This window comes from Trichoderma atroviride, chromosome 2, assembly GCF_020647795.1.
Source record: "Trichoderma atroviride chromosome 2, complete sequence".
In the NCBI taxonomy this organism is placed as follows: domain Eukaryota; kingdom Fungi; phylum Ascomycota; class Sordariomycetes; order Hypocreales; family Hypocreaceae; genus Trichoderma; species Trichoderma atroviride.
In genome coordinates, this window is record NC_089401.1 from 3,362,868 (window position 1) to 3,389,118 (window position 26,251).

Consider the following 26,251-nt stretch of genomic DNA (forward strand, 5'->3'; position numbering starts at 1 on the left):
GATGAAGCAGCCTTTGAGTTGATCTCTAGTCCTACATTCCCATTATGCTTTGATCTTCTACAAAGCTTTTCCTTAGAGAACGCAGACAACACAGTATGAGGTATCCCGCCTCTTTTTTCTTCTTCCCCGCGCCCGTCACACAGGGCTGGAATTTGTCAATCAGTCTGCAAGTCACACAATAAGCCTACCTGCGATTAAAGACGGTATAAACGGCGGCACAACTGAATGCACAACGCGACAACTCTCTTTTCCTAAGTCCTCATCTGCTATTTCCCTCGCATGTGATGGACACTGGTATTTAACACAGCATCAGCGTGGCATGATTCCGAGCATATGCGATGGACCCTCTCCTGATATACACATGCTTGCGTCTATCCGAGTGCAACAGTAAGGAACTCCGTCGACCCATGGCCATTCGAGTCAGTGAGCCGAGCCCGGCCGAGTCCAGAAGCCTTTTCCCTTGCGCCTTGTCATTCTATTACTTACCAAGACCGAACTCATACGGTTTCAGTCCGCTGCAACCCTTCCTGCCATTGCCGCTGAGGACTGTGGCATCTCCGTGCCGCGTGCAACGCACCAAATTCGTTGACTCTCATCTCTGGAAATAGAAAATAAGCTGATGGTGGCGCCATCCTCTGCGGCCGAAACGCTTCGATTTCTCGGGGTCTTCATCCCGCACTGTTGAAGAAGAATTGGCATCCATTGCAGAAAGTCTATATCGCATGGATCAGGGCTAAAGGCTGGGCCGCCTGGGTCTCTCGTCATGCAAGATTATAAATGCCTTCCTATGAGATGCTGTCCCATGAGTGTACTAGTTGTTATTATTAGCCCCGGCTTGTCACCTCTTTGACCTTTGGCCATAGTGCTGACTTGAGGCCCAGGCACATGGTCTTGCTTGGTAAGACTTGATAAAACTTTCAGACAATCTTTGCATCTGATGAACATGGCTTGAAAGGCCTTGAACAAAGCTGGATTGGAATTGATTCAGTGGAGTGACTCCAGTAGGGTCAATGGCACGGGAATCAAGGTATGAGGTCAATACAACATCTATACCTACCGAGGTAGATGGCAATGATGCTCTCCCCAAGCTCCAATCGGATCGAGACAAATTCGTCAGATAGTAAACAAAGCCCTATAATCGATTCGCCCTGATGCCCTGTGACGACGGTGTGGCAAAATTCTCCTCCCTTTGCTTCTAAACTATGCAGCTGTTAATTGATATGATATGTTATAGAGCAACCACTTCGCCACTAGCCCCTGATCGCCTGATATGAACCCTTCTTAGGAGATATATGCGCATCTATACTTAATGCAAAACAAACGTAAAAAAAGTACAATGTACGACATTTGTAGTCGTGTAACAAACTACCACCGATCATTTTATCCTGAAACCGATGCCTCATAAAGATCGACAAAACACCCCATTGAACAGCCTCAGAGCTTGATTGCAGTAACACACACACGCATTTGCGCGCCTCTTCCTGAAAACATGGAAAATTGACATCATGAAAGGAAAATCAAAGAAGAAAAAGCCCCGTTTTCATTCCCGTCTCTTCCCACACAATCCGCACACGCCGCAGTCCCTCGCATTCCGATACGCCGTGGCTGCGCATGACGTGCCCTCGCACTGCCACGAGCCGCTCGTGTGTTTTGGGTCGAGGACGTTTGCGCACATGGCGCATGTGATTGCCAAAGGAGGATTTGCAAAGGAGCACATTGAGCAGTCGGTTGGTGCTGGTGCAGTGCTGCTGCTTGGGCTCTCTCGTGTATTTACCGCCGTAGTGGTGGTGGTGGCAGTGGTGATTTTAGGACTTGATACCGTTTCAAGCAATGACTGGTGGTTCTTGGAATTCGATTCCGGCTCTGGTTTGATAGTTATTTCGCTGTGTTTTGATTTGACGTGTGGTATAGACGACAAGGCTTTTGATGAAGCACCATTGTCGGCCAAAACCTCTGGTTTGATTGCCGGCCCTCTTTCCTCCTCTTCCAGTTTCACTGCCCTTTCTGAATCCAGATTCCTTGACGAGTGTAAATTCAACCGCTGTGGACCTGATTCCTGTTTAATTTTCCGTCTGCCAAACAACCCATGTAATTCATCAAGCTCGTTCTTCGCATCAGCATCGCTTGGGTCCTCATCTTCGCACACCTTGACCATATCACCGCCATCCTTATCCGTCATCCTCGTTCCGTCCAAATCCACCGCGGCTTTGGAATCCGCCAGGTCTCCGTCTTCGTAGTCACTCAGCCCGTCCTCCTCCTCATCCATCTCCTCTTCCTTCTTTGGAACGTCGTCTCGATTTTGCTCGAACCGAGCCAATGCCGCAGCCGCACGAAGCTCTCGCCCTCGCAAGCTGCCGGCCACTCTAGGCTTCGCTTGGACGCGTTTGCCTTTCTCGAGCTTGACTTTTTCCTCTTCGTCTGCCCCTAGTGCGACTCCATTCTTGCCAAACTTCTTGAGAATCCTTTTCTCTTTTCTCTCCTGGTACGTCAAGACTGGTTTGGCCTTGCGTTTCCTCCCTCGAGATCGATATGTGCCTCCGCAGAGATGCTCCGGCAGCACTTCATCCGCCAGAACAGCGTTCCTCTCCCATTCCCCAGTCGCCAACTTGGCCCCTCTACCCCAGAGTCCATCTCCCTTGTATCCCTCGGCCCACAAAGTTTGCATCTGTGCAGCGTACTGGTTTCTCACTGCCCAAAAGGCCCTGGAGTGATTCATCTGCGCGCAGTGAGCGAGCTCATGCATCATCACCATCTGTACATAGTTGAACGGGAGCCACCGGCCACTGCCGGGAGACTTGAGCACAAGTTGAATCACCTCTCCGGCATTGAAATTACGGCCTACAAATTCTCTGTTGGGCGGAAACTCCTCCAGTGACATGACGTGAATGTGGTGTTTGCGCATCACCGGAACTTTTGTTTTAGTCAGCATGAATAGGTCAGAAACATCTGCCGAAAAAGGCAACTTACGACATTGCGCTGCAATTCTCTCAAGAAAATCTTGGGCAATTTCCTCATCTGGCCCTTTTAGAGGCTTGATGAAGACAATGTGCGGATTAGGCTGTGATTTCTTTGCGTTCAGACGTTGGATGCCGATTGGCATGGTGAATGAATGGCGGTCGTGGATCGACCTCAGATAGGAAGAACCCTTGAATTAAATGGCAACCAGTGAAAATACGGAAATACAGCTTGTGGAACAAATGAAACCCGTTTGAAAGAAATTAAGAGACTGGTCCAGGAATTAGCAGCGTCAAGGGTAGCGCGACGGGTTGAAAATGTTGATTTAGATTCACGCAGACGTCTCTGACACGAAATCAGGTGACTTGTGGCGACTTTTGAGGTGAGCCATCGCCAACAATAGAATCTGGTCCAATCATACTAGTACTATCTACAGTAACTTAATCAAAAGCTCCAACACATGGGATAATGGATATCTTGAATTCAAAGTAAGAAACTCAATGTACGGTTTATTCGTACTGATGTGACGCGTGTTATAGTTTAATTCTAAAAATCGCTATTCTTGATCATATCTAATATGTATGCAAATGTAGTCAGGCGATGCTATCGTCCCTCTATTGCAGTTCAACCAACAATTGGTAGTCTTCACCAATCAAAGCCCAATGTTACGCCATGTCCAATGCATAATTAAACGCACTCCTCGCTATGCTTGTTGTTGTTTTCATGTACTGTTCGTCGACTCTAATCTGGCCTCCACGTTGGCAATAGCGCTCAACACAGCACTTGTCAGGTCCACGTGGAATAGAGGTTTGTCGAAACCGCTAATGATGGCTCCCTTTCGTTTGAATGCAGGCTTGGGAGATCCTCCTAGCTTCTCAACAATGTCACTAGGTGTTGATGCCTGCTCCTGCTCCCGCTCCTCTACCTGTTCCTCCTCTTCGACTATGGCTTTGGCCTTTGCCATCTCTTCGTCCCCTACTCTATGAGAGATCATGGATAATTCCCGATTGATAGCATTCTCTTCGGCCACTGCCGCAGCAGAGTCTTTTCCACCAATCTCTGCGACACTGAAAATCGACTTCCATCGATGCGGAACGCCGTCTCGAGGCTTTGTAGGAGTGCCAAATCCGCCGGCAACAAGTGCTCGTTTGGTCCATCGGTTGTTGATGCATGCAATGTGCCAATCCACAACATCAGGGGCTGCATACGTATCAAGTACGTTTCGAACATCAATCAAGCGCTGGACAGAAGTGATGTCGACATTGTTGACGGAACTGAAATCCAAAATGATGGCCTTTAGGGTAGGCTTCTGGGTGAGGTCAGGGTCCGCTCTTGATTTTCCAGATTTCCGTTGACCTGCGTTATTCCAAGGCCTGTCGCCCTTGCGTTCGAAAATCTCTGGACTAGTTCGGCGAGTTCGCGCGTATATGAAGCTGGTCAGATACTCCAAAGCATGGTTGGCGCTTGGATAGTTGAAGCCCTCGGAGAAACGGTAGATGAAGACTCCTGGGTATGGGTTCTCCAATTCCACCTCTGGGTTAGAGCCATCACCGTGATCAAGAGGTAGGAAAATATTCCTTGCTGCATTCTCGGCTCTCTCTTCAAATGTGCCATACTCCCCAACAAGCTGTTTGTGATGGTCTCCAATGACATGATCTCCAATAACGGAATGGACCTTGACCTTGCCAAGGAATCGTCCACGTGCCTTCAAGATGCGATAAATGAGGACAGCGGCAGAGATGCATACGGTTGCATACAGGCCGTCCTCAATTTGAGCAAAAACACTAATAAAGACTCCGATGAGGAAAATGAAGACCTCAATAGGAGAGACCCTCCAAAACTGATAGAGGGTGTTTGGGGGAGTTATCAGATCGCCAACTGCGTGAATGATGACTGCAGCCAAGACTGCATTGGGGATGTAGAAAAAGACGGCCGTCAGGAGATACGTAGCTAGAAGGACCACCAGTCCAGTAATGAGCCCTGCAGCAGGAGTTCTCACACCAGCTTTCGACTTGATGGCCGTTCGACTGAAGGATCCCGTCGAAGGATAAGCCCCAAGAAATGAACCAAGTATATTGGTCATGCCAATAGCAACCATTTCTTGAGACGGGTCGATAGTATAGTTATTCACCCTACCAAAGGACTTGGAAATGGCAATATGCTCAACCAGCATCACAATGACGCCCGCTGGAAGGTGAGAAGCAAATTTTGATACAAGATTCGCCTCGATCTCTGGGACGCCAGCGTTCTTGAAGCCTAAACATTACGTGTCGTTAGAAAGTGTAGCCACAATTGTATGATTTCGAGACTTACCCTTAGGGACAACTCCAAGAACACGGACTGCTGGATGATCCTTTCGGTGTCTGTTGATCAACCAGCTTATCATGGTATAGAGGAGAATGACAAAAACAGTTCGCATCGTATTCATGAAAAAGATGATGCGCTTATTTGCCGGCCACCTCTCAGCCGCTCGGGTTAAGGTATAGCGGATGAGGTAGAGGAAAAACAGAGCTGTGAGGCCAATTGCAGCGTCTAATTTGGTTTCAGGGAGATGCTTTAGCGTATTGATGATGACTCTGTACGCTGCATCTCTGCTGGAGAAGCCTGTGAGGCCAAACAGAGAAGGCAGCTGGCTGGCACCAATGGTAATGGCAGATCCTGTCATGAATGCAGACAATGACGTGATGGAGATGAGATCAACTATCCAGCCCAGGCGAAAGACACCAAGAGCGAGAACAATGCATCCAGCGATGACGGAAAATGCTGTGGCCACCACATTGGCGGGCCAGGCAGTTCCAGAGGCATTCACATCGGCCACCACGGTTCCTACCACCGTGGATAAAACAGCCACTGGGCCGATGGATATGTCTTTGGATGTACCAAAGATCCAATATGTGATGGGGCCCATGAACGACGAGTATAGTCCAAACTGAGGAGGCAAGTTTGCCAACAAGGCATAAGCCATACCCTGAGGGACCAGTACGGCTCCGATGGTGATACCCGCAACAAGATCACCAGCGAGCCATTGCAAGTTGTAGTGAGGCAGCCAAGATATGAATGGAAAGAGTGATCTGATATATCCCACAGTTTCGGCTCGTGTAGGCAGCTGATCGTTTAGCCATTCTGATGTAGTCGGCGGTCCTTCGATGAAGCTGTCGCTGGTTTGCATAGAGAAGACCGATTCGCCTCTGGTAACTGGGTCATCGTCTTCTTCTGCAAGCTTGATGCCTAGGACTCTGGCGAGCGTGCGCTCAACCTTGGCTGTTGTTCCACTCATCGCTTCGGCTTAAATTGGATGATGTGGCTGGAGTGAAAGAAGTGGCCCGGATGGACGGGAGATGAAGAGGAGAGTAGAGGTTGAGGGAGACTGCGACAGAAAGATAACAATGACTAGACTTCGAGACCCTTATAATATCATCTCTATCCTCTTTTTGTTCAAGATGTTCGGGCCCTCGCCTCTTGCTTCCCACCCTAAGCTGACTATGACGGCGATGGCCCGGCTCGAAGTGAAGTTGACAGCGAAACTAACTCGTAGACTGCAGCTCTAGACCATCAGCTGAGACAGTCACGACAAGGGACTTTAAGCTGTAAAGAGAAAGCGCTTGGACTATAAGAACAAACGAGACATCCAGGATCTAGATGCTGGGTGCAGGGCGACAAAATGGTGTCTGAAGTCTCGTGAGCCAAGCAGAGTGTTCTGGTTGGTTCGTCTAGTAAGTTGGTTCACGCCGCGGGCGATCAGTGGCCAAGGATCAGAAGCCTAAAACTGACAGAAAATCGGGGTAGTAATAAGAGGCAAAACATATGATTTAGACAATAAATGGAGGCAAAGACAAGAGGCAGAGCTGGAAAGAATATTCAAAAATTATCCGAGCAGAGACAAAGGCTGCGCCCTCTTGCGACTTATACCGACGAGAAATTTAGTAAGAAGGAGCGCCGAAGGTCCGCATCGGACAGTCGGCAGGCATGCTTGTAAACAGCATTCTGACAAATATGAGGGAATAGACGAGAGTCCAAAAGGGGCTTGGATAGCAAAGCTCTTTCTCCCGAACGTCATGTTCTCCATCAAACGGACGTTTTCAAGCGTCAAACCCGCCGTTGAGACGCATCACCGCTGGGGCAGATTATTGGATCTTTGAAAAGACCAGGGGGGGCGATCACGACTTCAGCGCAATCTCCCCACAAAACGCTCCAATGTCGCAATCCCATCTAGACCGTTTCGGTTTTAGAGCCTCTGGATCATCTAGATTTTGATTTCCGTGTATAGTCTGTGCCGGGCAGAAGAGTCGAGTAAGGCGGGCCACCGCTTGCGCAAAAGCAGAAGGACAGCTTTTGATTGAATGTGATACTTCCGTGGCAAGAGTACAGCTGTCCTGTTCTTACACGAGGCACATGATATTCAAAGTGTACATATCTGGATATAAGAGGCTGTATAGTGAATCGTGGGTGAGGAGACTAAAATTAAGCAGTGTCAATGCAAGCCAATACTCCGCCCAATGTCTGTTTACCTTAATCATGCTAGTTCTTCTGTGATATAGCAGTATCACACTGTTATTTCTCCGTGGGTGTCTCCAAATAAATTCTCGTAATACGTCCTGCTAACTCGAGCATGTCTCGAGCCGTGCTCCAACCATTCGCCCATGTGATGCCCGACGATGCGGGGGAGCTGAGCCATCAGCAGGAAAAGGCGTCAGTCGTCCTCTGCAACCTTGCCCAACGCTGCTACCGAAGATGACGAGCTGCGGACGATACCAAGTCTGGTTGGCGGACATAAAGAATTGGAGGATGGAAGGAATTGAGAAGTGATGGCCCGGATCATCGGGCTCGCGAAGATCCGAAGCGGCTGCATTTTACAGCACTAGCTGCAGCTTCCTCAGCGCCTAAGCCCTGCTGAAATGCGCTGTAATAGTAATCGATATGCCGCATGCGCTCTGGACGAGGCAATTCGACGTCATACCAGTAGATCCATGGATGGCAGCAAGACGCTGAGCTTCTAGGCACATCACCAGATAACCATAAATCTGGCTGGGTTTGCGCAGCTCTCCACGCCCGCAAAAGTTCATCACGAGCTCTATCATTAGCACCCCTCAGACAGAATACACGAAGCTGCCATGCATCGCACTATGCACCACTGCCGGCGCTGGTGGTAAATGGTAGCATCTGAAACGCTCTTACTGGCGGTTGCTACCCCCACGCCGGCCAAACGCGTGCTCCAAACATGCAGAGCTTCATCCTCAATATCACCACCAACTCTTCCCAAATACCACCACGAGGGCCAATTTTAGCCCGATAACCATGTCTGGCCCTCCGCCCACGGCACAGGAGGCCCCTGCTGCCCTGTCGTCGATTCAGCATGGCACTCTCCAAGCCCCGCCATCGCCACAGACGCATCGCGCCTTGAGACGACTCCAGTCTGCTCATGCATTGGGCGCCAGAGCCGCCCAGCAGCAGGCGTCACTCCTCTCACAGCAGCGCCGAGAACAACAGCTGTCGCCATCTCCGAGTCGAAATGCTGCCGCAATCTCGACAACGCGGACACGAGGTCGTGCCAATAGCGATGCCACACCACCGCCGCTATATCAACCAACTGCCGCCTCAAACGCCCGACGATCAGGGGTGAAGAAGCCCGTCTTTTCACACGGCCACTTGTCTCTCCAGCAGATCATTCGCGATGGGCCAAACGATGGCGATTTCATAGGTGCGCTGGAAAGCGCTAGGTGGAAAGTCGTTGATGAAGGCGTCAAAGCCGCAGAGGATGGAATGGTGCGTGATACCATTGTTTTGACTGCTTGCTCTCAGAGCTAGGCGGCGAAAGTCACTGACCTGCGCTTACTTTTGTTGATGTCTAGTCTCCATTGAGGATATACGTATGGCTCGTCCTTTTGGACGCCCCAATCATGTCTACAGACGAATACCTAGCCCTCATACATCGTGGTGCTTCTCCGGCATACGCCAAGATCCGCAACGATACCTTTCGCACGCTTACGACCGACCCTCTCTTCCGGCGCCGTGTTAGCGAGGCAAGCTTGATTCGACTGCTGAATGCCATTGCCTGGCGACTTCACGATTCAAAAGAAGATGAACGCCAGAGCAGCCGTCCTGGCAGCAGCCATTCGTCTATACCTCCGCGGGATGGCGTTGCAGGCAGCCACTCTGGCCAATCTCAAGCGAGTACGTTTTGGCACGAAGAACTCGGCCGATTTATCTTTTGTACATGCTAATGCCTTTGTTCTCTCTCGAGTAGGATCCGGTGCAGTTCTCGAGCCAGGTGTCTACGTCCAAGGCATGAATGTTTTGGCTGCCCCTTTTCTATACGCCGCACGAAGCGAAGCCGAAGCGTTTGTCGCTTTTCACTCTCTGTTGACTCGCGAGTGCCCTGGCTACATCCGTGGCGCCATGGATGGCGTGCATCGCGGGCTTGCCTTGGTAGACAAAGTCTTGGCCATTGTCGATCCCAAACTTGGCATGTATCTCACGTCAAAGGGGCTCTCGGCCGAAATCTATGCTTTCCCCTCTGTACTAACACTCTGTGCATGTACACCGCCACTACCCGAGGTGTTGCGCCTTTGGGATTTTCTCTTTGCGTATGGGCCGCATCTTAATATTGTGTGCATTGTAGCGCAGCTTACTATTATGCGGTCGCAGATCCTTCAATCCCAGAGGTATTTGCCCCCCTTTTCTTTGAGCACTGATATTCCTAGCTTCTGACATTTGTTGCTAGTCCAAACAAGCTTCTGCGATCATTCCCACAGCTAAATGCCGACCTCGTCAAGAGCATCACGATCAGCATCATTAAGAAGATACCGGACGATGTTTACGAAGAGATCGCCACGCATGCCATGTGAAGATGATGGGACGTAATGAAACACTTGCTGCCCCTCTTACTAAAGAGGGTCACAATGAACAGTAAGGCCCAGTAAAGGGGAAATCTAGTATACTGTTGAAGAGAAACGCGCCACGTGATAGCATGCTTGACGCGTTTCCAATGACGATCCGACCCAGATGGATGGAGTCAGTGGCTCTCCGGCCCGACATCAGCCTTGGCATCAGGCATCCCCTTAGAGGCCCTGCTCCTCTGCTATCGGGCAATTCTTTTCTAGCATCGTTGATCTTATTTTTTGGGAGATATTGGCGCATGTATTTGTATTTGTCGATGAATTTAAAGGCACTGGTTAGCGGCCTAGCAACTACAGAGGAAACGAAACCATTCAATGTATTAGGTATTGGAAGAGATGGGATGACACATATTGGCCAAATTTGGGGTACAGCAAGGGATTGCTGCAGGGTCTGCATTCGGGAATAATATTACGACTCACATGATGAAACGGACAAAGAGCAATACAATGACTATTTTCAAGAAAAATTCCGTACCTAGTACATATCCACTCGCCTTTTTCAGGTTGAATTTCTCATATGCTGAAAGGGGTACGGCTCAAGGAATCTGCATTTGATCGAAAACACTGATGAATGGCATTGCTTCTGTTTCATCATGTTTATGAATTGATTAATAAAATATATGCTATTCTAACGAGTTATGTAGCCAAAAAAAGAGCAAAATAGCTATATAGAATGCCACGCAAATCGCCACAGGGCATTTGCAATGCATTGCCCAAACAAAACAGAAAAACGCCAATTTGTGCCCATGCTAGAAAAAAAGAAGAGAGAATAGAAAAAGAGTATACACAAGAACTGAACAGAAATCGAATCGAATTGAATCGTAGTCCAGACAGAAATGCCTCCCCTCTCTTAATAAGGCACTGAGCCCGCTTGTACATGTACGTAACGTAACGTAAACTTTTCGTCTTTATTCGTCTTTCGTTGTTCATAGCCGTATATTCTGTTTATGCGCTCCGCTCTGTTATTTAACAGTAAAACGAGTTAAAAAAAAATTTCACACGCAAAAAAGCTCAAATGCAAAGACATGTATGAATCAACCATGTATCAGGGCAAGGGAAGCTTTTAGCTTCTAAAGCTCAAGTTCAAATTAAAATGTGCTTGCGCTGCGTTGTGCTAACCCTACCATGACCGAGGGGTGTCTCGACTAATAAGCCGGGCAGCCGGCCTCGGCCCTGTGGAAGGCATTGGAGAAGAACTGCTGCATGGCGGTGTAGTGGAAGATGATGCCGCCCAAGACGGCGGCGTGCCACAAGTTGTGGCTACCGCCGATGTAGTCAAACATGCCGGGGAACCAGCGCTCAGGGACCTTGCTGGCATACACGACGGCGCCGCTGAAGTAGACCAAAAGAGACTTGCTGATGGGAGAGTAAAAGTTGTAGACAAAGTCGGGTCCGTGGGAAAAGTAAAGCTGCAGAATCGGCATGAACCCCGTCAAGGCCAGGCCGACGAAGAATCCGACGCGGGCCCAAGCCATGTCGGTGCCGTTGAACTTGGGGTGCCACGGCAGGATCACCCCTCCAATGCCCAGGAAGGCAGTGAGGCCCATGTACACCCATCGACTGACCGGGTCGCAGTAGAAAGCGGTGTACTCGGTGGTCATGATGGAGGCAGCAATAAGCAGCGAGATGCCGGTGTAGTCCACGCAAGCAAACATGGAGACGGCGTTGACATCGGCAACAGCGCTCATCGTGTGCCAAATGGTGGAGCACACCAGCGTCAAGCAGGCCATCATGAAGAAGATGGCGGCAACAACGACGTCTGTCTTAGTGCTAAGGTAGAAATTGGCACTGCTGGGGTAGAAGTAAAAGGCAACGGCCAGCACCAGGATCAGGCCCAGGGCGTGAGACCAAATGTTGATGAATTCGTTGGACATGTTGAAAACAGATCGGACGCATTCTATCTTGGTCTCGCGGAAACGGTAGCCTCTCTTGATGTGTGGGTTGTTTCGCCAAGGCGTTGGCAGATCGTCGTATAGCAGCAGTCCGCGATCCCGCGCCAGCAGGACAGCCTGCTGGATATGCTCTTCGAGGGACAGCGCAGCCCGCACGGCGCGCTCGATTCCTTCGTCGACAACAGACTTTGCCCGCTCAATGCTCTCGTTTGCAACTCTGCGACCCTCATCCATAAATGCCTCGGCAGCCGTAGCGGCATTGGCAAAGCCCTGCTCGCGCAGCTTGTAGGCGCGCGTTTCGAACTCGGCCATCATCCCTTCTAGCAACTCAATTCCCAGGCCTGCCTTTTCGTGTAGAGACTCGGTCGCAGCCATCGTCTCCTGGTACCGGGTGTCGAGGGTCTCAAGCATGATGTAGAGCCTGCGCCGGCCGGCGCCGATGACTTCCTCGGACGCCTGAGAGCATCTCGAGCGAACCGTCTGAAGAGTAGAGAATGCGCGGGAAATGCTCGAGTCCTTGCTGAGGTCTACATAGTTTTCGACAAAATCCAGCCGCCGCTCCAGTTCGGTCAGGAACAGGTCCACCTTGAGCAAGAGATTCTCCTCGCCCTCCATGATGTGTCCGACGATGGATTTCCGTCGGGGGGATAAAGAAAGAGTGCCGTCGTCGTTTTGCCTGTTGCTGAGCCTCGCGGCGCAAATCCGAACCGCTGGTAGCAGCAACGCCAGTCGAGTCTTTGTCGTCGCCGTCGTGGTTGAAGCCGCACGCGGACGTCAGAGCAGTGGTGACGCCCGCCATTTTGATTGAGTGTTATAGGGGAGGGAGGGTTTGAGACGTCTGTCAGACTATCATGTCTTGGATTTGGTGATGGACCGTCAACTGGGCTGCGTCGTGGCACGGGCTGTGGTTGCTGCGGATGATTGGCCCGAGCGAACAAAGAGGCGAGGATGCCAGGAATGCGCCTGACAGAGGAGGGAAAAAAAGAGAAAAAAGAAACAGAGAAACGAGATCTTGCAGTGGAGCGGCTGGCGCTGCTGGACCCCTCGATTTGTTGATCGGATGGAGCGGGACGATGCGGTTAATTGGCGATTCTTCCCCAACGTTTAGCACTGATTGGCTCCAAAAGTCGAATTGGTTGATGGTTCGGTTCGTCTCGATGCGGGTCAAGCAGCAACAGCAGCCTATTTAGGGGATTGAGGGCCGCCAGGAGGCCGCGCGATTGGCTGCAGGGCTGCGGAGATTTGCGTGGATATGCAGACCAGAGGCAAGAGAAAAATTCCTATCCTCAACGTTGTACGGCCGAATGCTCTTGTTTGGTTCCTTTGGTCCTTGAACCGCGGTTGCGTCTCGATGAAGGAAAGAAAAGAGGGTGGCGGGATAAAGTGAGACAAAGCACCCCGTGCTATCAGGGTGCCGCTATATAGTGATGTAAGAAAAAAAAAAGAAATAAAACTCAATCGGCCTTAGTAGCGGGCAGCCCGAATAACCTCCGCTGTCAACCAATTACTTTGTCAGTGCATCTATCTGTTACCGCCTAAACCTAGCAGGAATTTCGCATGGAACATAGTCTTCATGTTGTGACTACCCGGTTCATCGGTCAATCAATCATAATTTCATTCGGCTGACGGGTTGACTAAGAAAAACTGCCCTGCCCTGCCCACTACCAACATCCCATGACTCTGGGGGAGCGCTCACATGCCGCGGACAAAAATACCGCGCCGGGGTGGGAATGCGAGATGGCGCTGCCTTATTGGTTGCTTGGCAAAGATCATCAGCCGTAAATTCATCTTGGATCTTTTTTATCATCGTTTACATGCGTGATTGGTAGTACATGGCCCAAGTTGAGGTTGCGAGCAAAGACCGCATGCTCATGTTTGGAATGACAAAAAGCACCAGGAGATGGTCATAGTAGGACAAGACAGGCATTCTGAACCTGGCCGCTCATGCTGTAGAGCCCCCGGAGCAGCATCTTGGCCTTTCCGCCTCCACACTCTCCTTACTTGTACAGGCAGGCAGCGTGGCTTAATTTCCCGCGTCTCCGGCGCCCGACACGCCTGCATTACTTTGTGCTGGGATGGCAATCCTCTTGGCTGCTTATAGAGGGCATACTGTACATAACTGGCGATGCTTCGGCTTTCCGTATTCCGGAGAAATAGGTGCGGAACAGGGCGTAGGCGGCTAAAGGCTAGATCTAAAAGGTGCCTGACAGCGGTGCTAACCCATTGACAGCCTCGCGCTAAAAACCTGCCCATAACGGGTACCGGCCTCCACTTTGTCAGCTCCAGCCTTGCTGGCGTTGCTCGCCCGTCATTCACTGACCCTTCAACATTAGCATCATCACCATCCGCAAATAGACATTACACCAATCGACCAACAACTTACCATTATACTCTAAATAATATCCGATCCAAACGACTGCCATTTGAACCCCCCCTACCAGCAATGGCTGTCGAAAAAATCATCACGGAGCCGTCGCTCGCCGCGGTCCTCCAAATCTCAGACCAAGCTCGCGACCAGGCCCACGCGTTGCTCCAGCTTGCTGACCAGGCCAGCGACGGCCGCGCCACCGCCGACATCCAGGCCGAGATTGCTAAGCAGCAGAAGCAGCTTTTTACTAACATTTCGCATCTGCGTGGCCTGCACAGGAACGCCTGCCTGTCGGCGCGTGACACAAAGGCCCAGACCGCCGAGGCCCGTCAAGAGGTCGACCGTCTGCATCTCCAGCTGCAAAATCTGTATTACGAGCAGCGGCATCTTCAGGGCGAGATTACAGGCTGTGAATCATATGAGTATGCGCCTCCTCTCTTCAATACCTCTACTGTTGCTATGGTGGTCTCATATTTGAGTGCCCAACGGCTGACTTTTTAAATCCAGTCACAAATACCAGCAATTGCCTCTAATTCCCGTCGAAGAGTTCCTGGCTCTACACCCAAAATATGCAGATGCAGACGACGACGAGCGCATGTTTGCACGTATCGAACACGAGCGGGAAGAGCGAGAAATACTAGAACAGCGACGCCAGGAGCTTCTTAAAAGGAAACAGAAGCTCATTGCGGAGAACAAGAGAAGAAAGGACGACCTAGCCAATTTAGATCAAGACTTGGAGAAATTCATCGATGTAAGCCCGCATATCAGACACTTTGCGAAGTGTTGTGCTGACACCCTGCTTAGGCTGCAAAACCCATTCTCGAACTATTCGAAAAGGCACCTTGAAATGCATTCCGTCTTTTTCTCCTTTCTACAGCCCTTCGCCTCAGTGTATAGCTATGAAACTTGTACACGAGGCATTCTAAAAATGCTCGCGCATAATAACGGCCGCCAACGACCACCTTAATGATACCAAGAATCCATGCAGCCTCTACACCTCGTCCAACGAGATCGGCATCAAAGAAAGAATAGTCACCATGTAAACATCCAGTCGATGGGGAAAAAGAGTTGGATGCCGTCTATTCTCGGCGTGCTTTTGAGGTGGGAGCTGTGCGAATCGGACCTCTACTAGGTCTATTCTAAACGCCCCTTATCTTCGCGGTTGTACGGTCCATGACAAACTCCAAGAACCGAGGCATTTGATATTGCTGGGTCGCGCTTGATTAGTTGCCAGAACACATCATTTTGAGAGGTCTTCCCTTTTACGAAATTGTGTTTCTTATTAAACAGATAGAGCCTGTGCATTGCACATATCAAAAAAAAAATTTTTTTGAAGCCTCCATTTCTCCTACCCGATTTCACCTGAGAGAAATGAGAAGCAGAAGCAATCTTCTCAAGAGGCTACAATGGTAGCACGCCGGTTAATACATGTAATATTTTCGCAGCTTTTCTATATTGCAGTTTATTTATTCATGATTACAAATCTGAAACCAAATATCAAATGCCATTCTGAAATATATGATATTGCGTAAACTACTCTGAGCCTAATGTACAAACTTGCAGACGCATCTTCTGCAGCCAAACGATAATAGTTATAGTGTTGATAAAGCAAAAGTTCCACTGTCTTTTTTCTCCTTGATTATCCCGCCTAGTTGCGCGGGTCGATTTAATAGTTGAGCTCAGCGCCCCCATTTCCACTGCCAGATACTTGGTCCAGGTCTTCATAGCTCTTCAAGCTACGTCCCTGCACAGCTTCTCGAGGAGCGGCGGCCGCAGCACCAGCTCCGTCTCCCCATCGAGACCCGCCGTTGCGGTTTCGGCCACCGCCTCCATCCCAGCGGTTGCCCCCACGGCGATCATACGGTGCCGAACGATATCCGCCTCGTCCACCAGACATTCCGCCTCGACGGACAGGGCCCCCCTGAGCGGTCGTCGCCCGCAGAGTTCCAGTTATTGGCTTGCATGCCTGCAAACAACGAGGGGAAGTTTCCGGGGCCCATGGGAAATCCGGGCATACCCATCACGCCATTCATGGAGAAGTTTTGCAGGTTGAAGCCACGAGGGGTACCTGATGCTGACTGGCCGCTGGTAGGTGGGAAGTGGCCATTTGAGTTCGCGTCGGTTCGCGAAGGAGCAATATGTGCTGGATCTGAGACATATGCGTTGATAAGTTCAAACTATTTCTAGCAGTTAGCAAAAGAAACAAGATACAGACAAACTTGTAGCAATGGTGAGAGTCGACATACCTCTTGTTTCAAGCCATCCAGCCATTCACCATGTCTCTTTTCAACATGCTTCTTCCAAAAGTGATCTTCTTTGAAAAGCTTGGTGCACTCTGGAACTTTGCATCTCCATTTGTGCTCGTCCTCCTGCTTGACATGTTTGGCCAGCTCTTCATCAATTGCCTCGTCAACTGGTCTGCCACCAAGCTTGCGAATATCCACGGCACTGGGTTCCAGGATCTGCGTAAGCTTGTCTTCAAAGGTTTTGACCCAGTTATACGCGCGGAGAAGCTGTTGCTCGGTTTTGGAAGACATGTTGCGAAACTTTTTGTCGCCCTCAACCGACTCTCCATCAACGTCATTATCGCCCTCGCTTCGTTTCTTGTCGGGGAAAGCATCTCCATTTGCACTAGCCCTAGCAACGGCTCTGGCGGAAGACGTGAGAGTGCTCTGAGGTCGGCGTAGATGTCCACCAGCGCATTTACGTGTGAGCTCATGCACAGAGTCGCTTTCAAATACGCAAAAGAAGCAAAAGTGAAAGACGCGGCGCAAATACTCAATGAGCAGGTCAAGTTGTTTCTTTTTCACCAACATCTCCTCGTCATCAACTTCCTCGTCTTCGACTGCTCCTTCTTCCTCTTCCTCTTCTTCAGCGGCCTCCTCATCATCGTCCATTGCTTCGTCCATTCCAGGCTCTCGAGACTTGGTGGCTTTCTTCGTTGAAGTGGGGGGTATAGCAGGCTGTAGGCGACCAGCATTTTTCAGATCGTCAACTTTTTCTTCGATTTTCGGGATGGCCTGGAAATCAGAGCCAAAGTCTTCTTCGTATTTGTTGACTAGCCGTTTGACCAAGCGAAGATCCTTCTCGACTCGCTCTGGCGCAGAAAACAGGTCCCAAAGCGCTTTCTTTCTAGGATGAAGGGGTGGGTTGTGAACTCCGACATGGCAGACAAAGTCTCCCCGAGCCTCATCTTTGACCGTCTTCCCGTTTACAGCTTCGAGAGCCTTCTCTGCGGCCGAAGCAGGGGGAGGTGGCGATCTTATTGCTACGTCTCCATCCTCATCTTCGGGGTTTGCGCGATCCATTGGCGGCGCGCTATCCGAAGAAGGATGAAGCATAACCCAGCCAATACGGTGATATCTCTTGCTAGGGTTTGGATCGGAGAGAGATAGCCACTTGAAGCCACCTTCCTCTTCTCCGAGATTTTCTCTGCAAAAGGCTTCTAGATTCTGGCGACTAACATGAGGGGCAATAGTCTTGATAAGCAGAGTGGGCTGAAATTGATTTTCATCACGGATATCAGCCCCATTCACGGGAACCAAATCGCCGACTCCCAAAATTTCGTTGGCGGCTGTTGCTTCGCCCTCCTCCTTTTCGATTACCCCACCAGCTCCATTGCTTTCGCTTTTTGGGATGCCCTCGAGAGAGAACTCATCAAAAATGCCAGATTCTAAATCTTGCTCCCACTGGCCATACGCACTTCGTCGAAAATCTTGGAGCTTAGCTTTGAATTCGTCCCTGATTTCGGGAACATATCTTTCTTTGAACCATTGCTCTTTTTTGTGCTCCGAAACGAAAGCCCTGGCCATCTTGGCTTGGAGGTCTTCTTTATACGCATCGTATGCTACTTGAATCTTGGCTTTTTCTTTCTCACGCTCCTCTTGGCTGTCTCGAGCGCCTCTATTCCTGTCGGGCTCTCGTCTCCGCCCTGTCCGGGCGTGTTCTTTATCATCTTTAATTTTTTCGTTCATTCTCCACCATTCGCCGAAATAGGAGAATCCAACTTGATAAGGAAGCTTGGATGGATCAGCCAAAGGGTTTACGGGAGCACTAGCCGGTCCACTGTCCTGCCCAGGCACGTAGCGATCGATGTTCGCTGGTGGGGAGGTTATGCGACGCCGGTCCTCCCGGTCTCTATCGTCACGGCCATCACGGCGAGGTCGAGGCTCGTATCGGTCAACAGGAGGCGGGGAACGTGAGCGTCGGCGGTCTCGGCGCTCATTGCCTGGAAATAACGGCGGTTAGTAAGTAGAATTGACCATGAAGGGGAAATAGGTCAGCAGGACAAACCAGGGGACCTCGCGCGGTAAAAAGGATCACCTCTGTCATCTCTACTCCTCGAATCATCACGGCCCCACGTTCTTTCATTGGGTGATCGAGCTGAGCCATCGCGATAAGATCCTGAATAGGAGTCCATTTTCTGTTGGTAGCAGTGGATATGTGAAACGAAGAATTGGTTTCAGGGTTTCAGATTGATAATCAGTCAGATAAAATCGAACATCAGAGGCAATGCTCGTTCCTACGGAGGAATCGATTAAAAGAGCGCCCTACTGGATGGCGGTAAAACGGCGGTTAGAGAAGACATTCTGACCCAAGACCGGACAAAAAGACAAGAAAAAGAAGAAAAAGAAGAAAGAGAGAGAGAATAGGACGTGTATAGCAAAAGAGCTACTGCCAAAAACGAGACAAATAGGTCCGGCACGGAGGTTGGACAACGAGAGGAGCTGAGAGGATAATAGAGGAGAGCAAAGAGGCAGAGAATTGCCGGTCGATGCCGGAAGCTTGACCAAGCCACGACGGCAGGAGGGAGAAGGACAGGCTAAAAGTAAGGGGAGGAGAGGACAAGGAACAGAGAGGAGAATTGGGGTGGATAGACAAGTCGAGAAAGGGATGACGAACTGAATTGAAAAGCGCGGATCCGATCAAAGGCGATTGCGCGACTGCGTGGTGATGCGCCCCAGGAACAGCCGCAGGAGAGCGAGATGAAGAGATGAAGTTGGCAGAGGCTGAGAGCATCCAGAGGTGGAGCCGAAGACGGCCGCGACACGCGCAACGCCAGTTTTGTGGGGGAGTGGGCGTTGGAATATGGACACTGTGCAGGACCTGATATCAAATGTCGCGCAGACGCACGGTGTTTGCAGCTCGAGATACTGTGGCTCGCCGCTAGCACGTGTGGACCGCATTACCTAAGCAGTGCCTGTCTCCACCAGAGTTGGAGAGTGGCGATCTCCGACCTTCCATCCGGCATGTACGTGTGCCCAACTGCCTCAAAGGAGCGTCATCCTGCTGACTAGCATGGGTCTCTCGAACCTTAGATATTATACTTATATATCCATCCAACGCCTTACCGATTTGACTGGCGAATCCTCGCCCGTCCATAGAATGCGGCAGTTGAATCTATCACATCCGGCACTGGCAATCAGTTGTCAAACAGGTTGACACAAACACAGTCTCCCTGGAACCAGCCCCTCTTTGTGTATCCTCGGCATTTCTTGCGAGCCTTCGTCTTAATCAACTGCTATTCGATTGCGAACACTGGTTAGTTGTTGTCACATACTACGAGTGGCAATTCAGCAGACATCCTCTGTATTCCATTGAAGCATTGGTCCGCAAGATGGCCCGGCTCCGATACAACAGCGCGGTCGAAGCATTCCGTGACCAGGAATATCCAATGCTGCAAGGTAAATATCTTGGATGTGCATCATGGCCCTGATTCGCAATAATCTAACTGATAGTACCCCAGACTCTGTATATCTTGATCATGCCGGGACCACGCTCTGCTCAAAGTCTCTGATGGACTCCTTTGCGCAAGAGATGACATCAGTTCTCTACGGGAATCCGCACTCTGGATCATTGCCGTCCCAGCAGTCCACATCAAAGATTGACGAAGTTCGGATACGCCTTCTGAAATTCTTCAAGGCCGATCCGGAACAGTATGATTTGGTATTCGTGGCGAATGCAACTGCTGGCGTAAAGCTAGTAGTTGAGGGCATGAGATCCTTGCCAGAAGGCTTCGTCTTTGCTCATCACCAAGCCTGCCATACGAGCGTCGTGGGAGCAAGAGAGGAAGCGCATCAAAGTGTCTGCCTCGATAACACCGGGGTTCAGTCTTGGCTAGACGGTGATAATCCGTTCAAGCCAATGACGCTTGGTGACCGTGCAACATTATTCGCATACACAGCTCAGTCTCATATGGACGGCAGGAGATATCCCCTATCATGGGCCAAGAAGTTGAAGAATAGTCAGACTCAATCATCGCCCCGGATATTGACGCTCTTAGACGTGGCATCACTTAGCGCCACTTCACAACTCGACCTTTCACATCCCGACTTTGCTGCGGATTTTGTTGTACTAAGTTTATACAAGATTTTTGGATTTCCAGACTTGGGTGTTCTACTCGTCCGGCGTTCCGCTGAGTCTATATTCAACCATCGAAAATATTTTGGAGGAGGCACGGTGGACGTAGTTGTATGTGGAGACGAGCCGTGGCATGCTCTGAAATCTCTATCTCTTCATGAGCGTCTTGAAGACGGGACACTGCCATTCCACAATATCGTTGCCGCCGGCATAGCGATATCGACTCATCAACAGCTTTTTGGCTCTATGGACCAAATCAGCTCGCACACGGCATATCTAAGTCGTGAACTCTTCCATGGGCTGTATAGTTTACAGCACGCAAACGGGAACCCTGTTTGTCATATTTATTCGGATATGCCTGATGATACGGCGCTATTTGATACTGGACCAGTCATTTCTTTTAATATTCAGGACAGCCGTGGTTTATGGATTGGACTTGCTGAATTTGAGAAACTGGCCATTTTGAAGAAGATGCATTTAAGGACAGGGGGTGTGTGCAGTCCTGGTGGGATTGCGTCCGCTCTCGATTTACAACCGTGGGAGATGAAGCGAAATCTTTCTGCTGGAATTCGATGTGGCGAAGACAGCAACCGGTTTGCCAACAAACCTACTGGCATAATACGCGCCAGCCTAGGGGCAATGAGTACTAAATCTGATGTATCTCAATTGCTGGCTTTTATGAAAGAGTTCTTTGTGGAGGACCTGTCAACGACGCCAAGCCAGACCAACCCCACGGTTAAAATTCTCGGTGCGCCGTCAAAGCTTCGAGTCAAAACCATTACTGTATATCCAATCAAGAGCTGTAGCGGCTATGTTATTCCGCCTGGGGTTCGTTGGGAAGTGCGGCCCGAGGGGCTGGCTTGGGATCGAGAGTGGTGCTTGGTTCACCGAGGATCAGGGCTAGCTCTCAGCCAGAAGCGTTATCCACAAATGGCTCTGTTGCAGCCTTTGCTACTCTTTGATGAGGACGTGCTTCGCGTGAAATATCGTGGAAGCGTGCTGAGAGGGCAGCCGACATATGTGGATATACCGCTATCCAACGACCCATCTCTCTTTGACACAAACTTTCGCCAAACAAGCTCTAGAGTTTGTGGAGAAAACATATCTGCGCAAGCCTATCTCTCTGAGCAAATTAATGACTTTTTCACCGACTCTCTTGGAATTCCATGCGTGCTGGCAAGATTTCCAGCAGGAGGCCGGGGAGCTGGTAGCAGGCTCTCCAAAGCTCGGATGCAGAAGCATCAGCAGACTGAAAGTGCTCAAAGCTGCCAGCACCCTTCTTTCCCTGATGTCCCTTCTCCCCCCTGACTCAGATTCTGAGCAGCAGAGCCAACCGGGAAAGATTCTTCTATCCAATGAGAGCCCAATTCTGATGATATGTACCCCTAGCGTGGAATCACTCAATCAGAGCATCATAAAGTCTGGGGGATCAGCTGTGGAGGAAGCTGTATTTCGGGCGAATATCGTGATTGAGACTTCACCAGGCCAACAAAGCCGTCCTGCTTACTCTGAAGACATGTGGAGGACAGTTAGTATTGGAGATTACATCTTCAAGCTCTTGGGAGCCTGCCAGAGATGTCACATGGTATGTGTGGATCAAAATACTGGTGAGAGAAGGCAAGAACCGTTCTCAACGCTTGCGAAAACGAGGCGTCTAAACGGCAAGGTTTATTTCGGTACACATATGCGCCATGAACCTACTGAGCAATACGACGAGTTAGATGCCCCAAGGCCCACAGTACAAGTTGGAGATGTTGTAGCCGTGGAGGAAGAGGTGCCAGTTACGTACCGCGAACGATGATAGCCTGAATGCGATACTATTTTAAGACACAGCTGCAGACCGATTCTTGAGATGTATACAAGTAAGTTTCAGCTATGCTACCGGAAGTATTGTCTGAAGATCCCATTCATTGAATTCCTTGGCATGGCCAAGCCACCATGGGGGCGAATGGACGCCTCATCGTGGAAGATCGCGTTTTGCCGGCCCATCTTTTCGGATATGGGATCCCTCTTACTCTCCCTTGCTGAGAAGATCCTAGTGCGGCTTGTCGCATTCCCACCAGGGGCTATGGAGTATTCCATTCCTGGCCTCCCCCCCTTATGGCTGGTGTAAAATGTCTTACCCTGCGTTCTAATCTTGGCCCCGAAACCAGTGCACACCCAGATTTGAGCGAGCAGCTGGAAAGACAGGCGAACACTGCATCCGTAATTGGCTCGCTATTGCTTTGTCTTTCTGACACAGCTTTAAGCGGAAAGAATCGCCGCCTTTCGTATACCAGCCACCATTCGAGCTACTGTTGACGGAGTATCCAACGCATAGAGCAAAATTCCTTTGAACAAGCGAGAATAGGGCCGGTTAAGGCGTCGCGTAGTCCTTGTTGACTCAACGGGCTGTTAGCCACGACAAAGCCACAAACGGGCCTTGCCGCCGGCCGTCTAAACTCTGAGAGCCACGCACCGGCATGGTCCCAACCTTTTTGCTTCCCTATCTCTACATTCCTCTAATCACAGTTTACTGTACTCCGAAGCGGAAAGTTTATGATTATGTGGTCCAGACCGCGCAGCGACTCAGGAGATGGCGAGTTTGCCGTTCTCAATACCTCTGACACAGTGTTTCAGAGCTCTTCCACCGCGAGCATCGTCCACCACTCTTGACTTTGTTCATATAAGAAGCCGCAGGGAGCCTTAAACTCGGTACCATCGACATTTCTCAATCTCCAATATTCTGCTGTTGGCGCTACATACTTGGGCTTGACATTCGCACGCAATGCTCAAACTTTTCTGCGCCGCTCTGCCACTTGTGGCCAGAGTTGCTCTGGCTGCTCCTACTGTTGCTGAAAGATGTCAAGACCCAGAGCAGCACGCCGTGCCTCTTTCTTCGCTAGCATCGAGTGGACCAGCTGCTTCTCTGCCATTCGGCTCGGAGCCGCTCCATAACGGACCCGTCGTCTTGGAGACTTTTCCTCCGCAGTCATCACAACCAGAGCTATCGGCTCCGAAGACGTTCGATCTAGGATCAGATACGGAACCGCCTACGTCGCCACTTTCAACTCCATGGCAGGGCAGTCAAACTGCAGGGCCGTCTTCTCCTTCGGCTTCGTGGTGGCCAATTGGAAATGATAATTCTTCACAATCAGAAGCTAGGCCTCCGTTTTCCAAATCGAGCAACGCTGGCGCAAGTGATCAACAGGGCTCCGGAAACAGACCATATGGGAAGAAGAAGAATGTTGTGTATTTTACAGACTGGTAAGCTTGTCACATTCTCACGGCCAGCACCAACTTGTCGAGAATAGCTGCTAATTATAGTAGGAGCATTTACGGCGCAGGCTTTCTGCCTCAAAATCTCCCCGCGCAGGAGATTACGCATTTATTGTACGCGTTTGCTGGAATAGGCAGCGATGGCTCTGTGTAAGGCTCCTCCTTGAAGAAGACAAAACAAAAATCTTGACGTCGATGATCTCATTTGCTAACACGGCACGCAGCATCTCGATTGATACTTGGGGCGACGAGCAAAAGCGTTTCGGCGCCAACCAAAGTTGGGACGAATCCGCAAACAACGTCCACGGTGCTATCGAACAGGTGTTCCTGCTAAAGAAGCAGCACCGCCATATGAAGACTCTGCTTTCTATCGGCGGCTGGACCGCGTCGCAACAAGGCAAATTTGACCCTGCTCTCAGTTCGGAAGCTGGCCGACGCCAGTTCGCTCGGACCGCTGTTGAACTTCTCGCTCGCTGGGGATTCGATGGTATTGATATCGACTACGAATACCCCCTTTCTCAACAAGAGTCGCAAAATTTTGTATATCTGCTCGGAGAGTGTCGAGAAGCTTTGGACGCATACGCAGAGCGCAATGGCCAAAATTATCACTACCTTCTCACTGTCGCGACGCCTGCTGGCCCTCAGCACTATGGCATTCTGGACATGCCGGCAATGGACCAATATGTCGATTCCTGGCATCTCATGGCCTACGATTACGCTGGCAGCTGGGACAACACCTCGGGAAATCAAGCCAACGTCTTCGCCGACCCTCACAATCCTACCAGCACCAAGTTCAACTCCAATGATGCAGTGGATGGCTACCTTGCCAACGGAATTGATCCTAGCAAGATCATTTTCGGCCTTCCTCTCTACGGCCGCTCATTCATGAACACTCAAGGCCTTGGCCAGCCCTACCAGGGCTTGGGACAGGGTTCCATTGAGCAGGGTGTCTGGCTGTATCGCGACCTGCCACGGCCTGGCTCAGACGTCTACATCAATAGTAGAATCATCGCAGCATACTGTTATGATGAAGCAACAAAAGAACTCGTTTCGTACGATACCGTCCATACCGCTCGATGGAAGGCCGAGTATCTCATGAGCAGGAATCTCGGAGGTGCCGTCTTCTGGGAAGCCTCAGGTGACAGGGCTGGAGAAGACAGCTTGATCTTGACGATGGCTAGAGAAATGGGCGACTTGGATGATTCAAGCAACATGCTTGACTACCCTGAGAGCTCGTTTGCCAACATTAAAGGTGCAGCCTATTGATATTTGGTTGAAAAGGAGGGAGACTTGAGTTGGCCACTTTCTAGATTATACGAGGCATAGGCCGATTTAAATTGTAAATTATTAGACAAGGCCATGGGACTCTTATTTCACGAAGGGCGTTTGGGGTGTTTCAAAGCACTATAGACTGTTTGGCTCGGTCCTTTCCATTTTGTTGGCTTCTTGAGTGCGCTAGATTATTACCACCTAATAATGGATATTTCTTCGATTCATTCCATCAGTATCTATGTATCTGTAATGAATTCCATCTACTTCAAGTATCCGTGATATCAACCTACTGCCCTATGTGCCTGGACACAATGCAGGTATCCGATGTAAACGCAAAGGCACGTGGCCAAGCTGCCTGAGATTCTAGGTCAGCGTTCTTCTCGCTTTCAGTTGACTTTTAGTGCACATTCTCTGCCCAACCAGGCTATTCTCTTGTTCCTCAATCTTTTTCTTCTCTTCTTGCCTAAACTCTTTGCCTCGTCACAACGTCACGATTGATTTACTGCCAGTCCTCGATCCAACGAATATGGAGACATCTACTGCTGAAAAAAGCCTTTGTGGAGATGCTCTCGAAGCTGTCCGAAGGCCAGAAACAAGCGTTTATTGACATGTATCGATGCGGAGAGCTCCAAGCGTTTGTTGATTTCATCATCGAAAAGCCCAAAGTGTTCGATTACCTAGCGAAGAGGGCGATTGACACCAACAATTACGACCTACTTAGGAACTGCATCCGAAAACAGTGAAAGAAGCTGTCTGTGTGTTTGAGGAAATGGCTCGCTTTTTTGTGCTGGATTTTACAAACCCCAGAAAAGTTGAACATGGCAATATTTAGTGTCGACTATAGTTGGCTCCAATGTCCTTTTTTTTGGAACAAGACTTTGATGGTATACTTGGGGGCGACAACAAGAATTATTGACGGCTCCTGAACGAGTTTATGCTCAAATGTCTTTCTTTCTCACTTTCCTACCCTTTCCCTTCAGACGTTGACTTCTTTACTGACTATTACGTCACTATGCAGATGCAAATAGTCATGAAAAATCAGTGTCAGATGGAGGTCTATGCGCAGGACATCTCAAACGATAGTATAGCGGATGCGGTTATCTAAATAGCCCTATTACTTCTTCCACTTAATATAAAGAACGAATTTCCCCCATCTCTCCGCTCGCTCTTCTTTTCGCTTTCTACTTCTCATGTCCTCTACCGTATGTGCCATCACCATTCATTATATGACGGAATGTATTACAGCAGAA

At 50.0% G+C, this 26,251-nt stretch overlaps 9 protein-coding genes across 10 annotated transcripts; 5 read left to right on the forward strand and 4 right to left on the reverse strand.

Annotated features, from left to right (window-relative positions):
- Positions 1-1,540: 1,540 nt before the first annotated feature.
- Positions 1,541-3,100, reverse strand: TrAtP1_003885 (uncharacterized protein; the record flags this gene model as incomplete). The annotated part of the gene is made up of 2 exons (XM_066112061.1): positions 1,541-2,910; positions 2,968-3,100. 2 exons carry the CDS (start codon positions 3,098-3,100, stop codon positions 1,541-1,543), a joined length of 1,503 nt encoding a protein of 500 aa, XP_065968144.1.
- A 576-nt stretch (positions 3,101-3,676) lies between these two features.
- TrAtP1_003886 (uncharacterized protein) lies at positions 3,677-6,232 on the reverse strand (the record flags this gene model as incomplete). The annotated part of the gene is made up of 2 exons (XM_014083575.1): positions 3,677-5,211; positions 5,269-6,232. The coding sequence occupies 2 exons, from the start codon at positions 6,230-6,232 to the stop codon at positions 3,677-3,679; spliced, it is 2,499 nt and encodes an 832-aa protein (XP_013939050.1).
- A 2,018-nt stretch (positions 6,233-8,250) lies between these two features.
- TrAtP1_003887 (uncharacterized protein) lies at positions 8,251-9,800 on the forward strand (the record flags this gene model as incomplete). The annotated part of the gene is made up of 4 exons (XM_066112062.1): positions 8,251-8,718; positions 8,805-9,126; positions 9,200-9,617; positions 9,677-9,800. The coding sequence occupies 4 exons, from the start codon at positions 8,251-8,253 to the stop codon at positions 9,798-9,800; spliced, it is 1,332 nt and encodes a 443-aa protein (XP_065968145.1).
- Positions 9,801-10,996: 1,196 nt separating this feature from the next.
- Positions 10,997-12,358, reverse strand: TrAtP1_003888 (uncharacterized protein; the record flags this gene model as incomplete). The annotated part of the gene is made up of 1 exon (XM_014085001.2): positions 10,997-12,358. The coding sequence occupies one exon, from the start codon at positions 12,356-12,358 to the stop codon at positions 10,997-10,999; it is 1,362 nt and encodes a 453-aa protein (XP_013940476.2).
- Positions 12,359-14,070: 1,712 nt separating this feature from the next.
- Positions 14,071-15,575, forward strand: TrAtP1_003889 (uncharacterized protein). Its single transcript, XM_014083257.2, has 3 exons — positions 14,071-14,533; positions 14,619-14,862; positions 14,916-15,575. Exons 1-3 carry the CDS (start codon positions 14,187-14,189, stop codon positions 14,955-14,957), a joined length of 633 nt encoding a protein of 210 aa, XP_013938732.1. The 5' UTR covers positions 14,071-14,186; the 3' UTR covers positions 14,958-15,575.
- A 38-nt stretch (positions 15,576-15,613) lies between these two features.
- Positions 15,614-19,102, reverse strand: TrAtP1_003890 (uncharacterized protein). Of its 2 annotated transcripts, XM_066112063.1 has the most exons (4): positions 19,014-19,102; positions 18,405-18,664; positions 16,358-18,339; positions 15,614-16,288 (listed from the first exon to the last, which is right to left on the reverse strand). In XM_066112063.1, exons 2-4 carry the CDS (start codon positions 18,529-18,531, stop codon positions 15,968-15,970), a joined length of 2,430 nt encoding a protein of 809 aa, XP_065968146.1. In that variant the 5' UTR covers positions 18,532-18,664; positions 19,014-19,102; the 3' UTR covers positions 15,614-15,967. The 2 variants fall into 2 exon arrangements, with proteins under 2 accessions (XP_065968146.1, XP_013939053.2); XM_014083578.3 differs by having other exon boundaries at positions 16,358-19,102.
- Positions 19,103-19,728: 626 nt separating this feature from the next.
- TrAtP1_003891 (uncharacterized protein) lies at positions 19,729-21,779 on the forward strand (the record flags this gene model as incomplete). The annotated part of the gene is made up of 2 exons (XM_014083579.2): positions 19,729-19,795; positions 19,858-21,779. The coding sequence occupies 2 exons, from the start codon at positions 19,729-19,731 to the stop codon at positions 21,777-21,779; spliced, it is 1,989 nt and encodes a 662-aa protein (XP_013939054.2).
- Positions 21,780-23,238: 1,459 nt separating this feature from the next.
- Positions 23,239-24,995, forward strand: TrAtP1_003892 (uncharacterized protein; the record flags this gene model as incomplete). Its single annotated transcript, XM_066112064.1, has 3 exons — positions 23,239-23,717; positions 23,781-23,879; positions 23,954-24,995. 3 exons carry the CDS (start codon positions 23,239-23,241, stop codon positions 24,993-24,995), a joined length of 1,620 nt encoding a protein of 539 aa, XP_065968147.1.
- A 464-nt stretch (positions 24,996-25,459) lies between these two features.
- TrAtP1_003893 (uncharacterized protein) lies at positions 25,460-25,893 on the forward strand. The gene has a single exon (XM_066112065.1). The coding sequence runs from the start codon at positions 25,565-25,567 to the stop codon at positions 25,742-25,744; it is 180 nt and encodes a 59-aa protein (XP_065968148.1). The 5' UTR covers positions 25,460-25,564; the 3' UTR covers positions 25,745-25,893.
- Positions 25,894-26,251: the final 358 nt, after the last annotated feature.

Bases quoted from the DNA above. Each gene is read 5' to 3' on its own strand.
- TrAtP1_003889 (XM_014083257.2), top strand. From the start codon at position 14,187: ATGGCTGTCGAAAAAATCATCACGGAGCCGTCGCTCGCCGCGGTCCTC. The intron at 14,534-14,618 runs GTATGCGCCTCC...TTTTAAATCCAG, and splicing joins ACAGGCTGTGAATCATATGA to TCACAAATACCAGCAATTGC. The intron at 14,863-14,915 runs GTAAGCCCGCAT...CACCCTGCTTAG, and splicing joins ACTTGGAGAAATTCATCGAT to GCTGCAAAACCCATTCTCGA.
- TrAtP1_003890 (XM_066112063.1), bottom strand. From the start codon at position 18,531: ATGGACTCCTATTCAGGATCTTATCGCGATGGCTCAGCTCGATCACCC. The intron at 18,340-18,404 runs GTTTGTCCTGCT...CGTTATTTCCAG, and splicing joins TTACCGCGCGAGGTCCCCTG to GCAATGAGCGCCGAGACCGC. The intron at 16,289-16,357 runs GTATGTCGACTC...TGCTAGAAATAG, and splicing joins TGGATGGCTTGAAACAAGAG to TTTGAACTTATCAACGCATA.
- TrAtP1_003893 (XM_066112065.1), top strand. From the start codon at position 25,565: ATGCTCTCGAAGCTGTCCGAAGGCCAGAAACAAGCGTTTATTGACATG.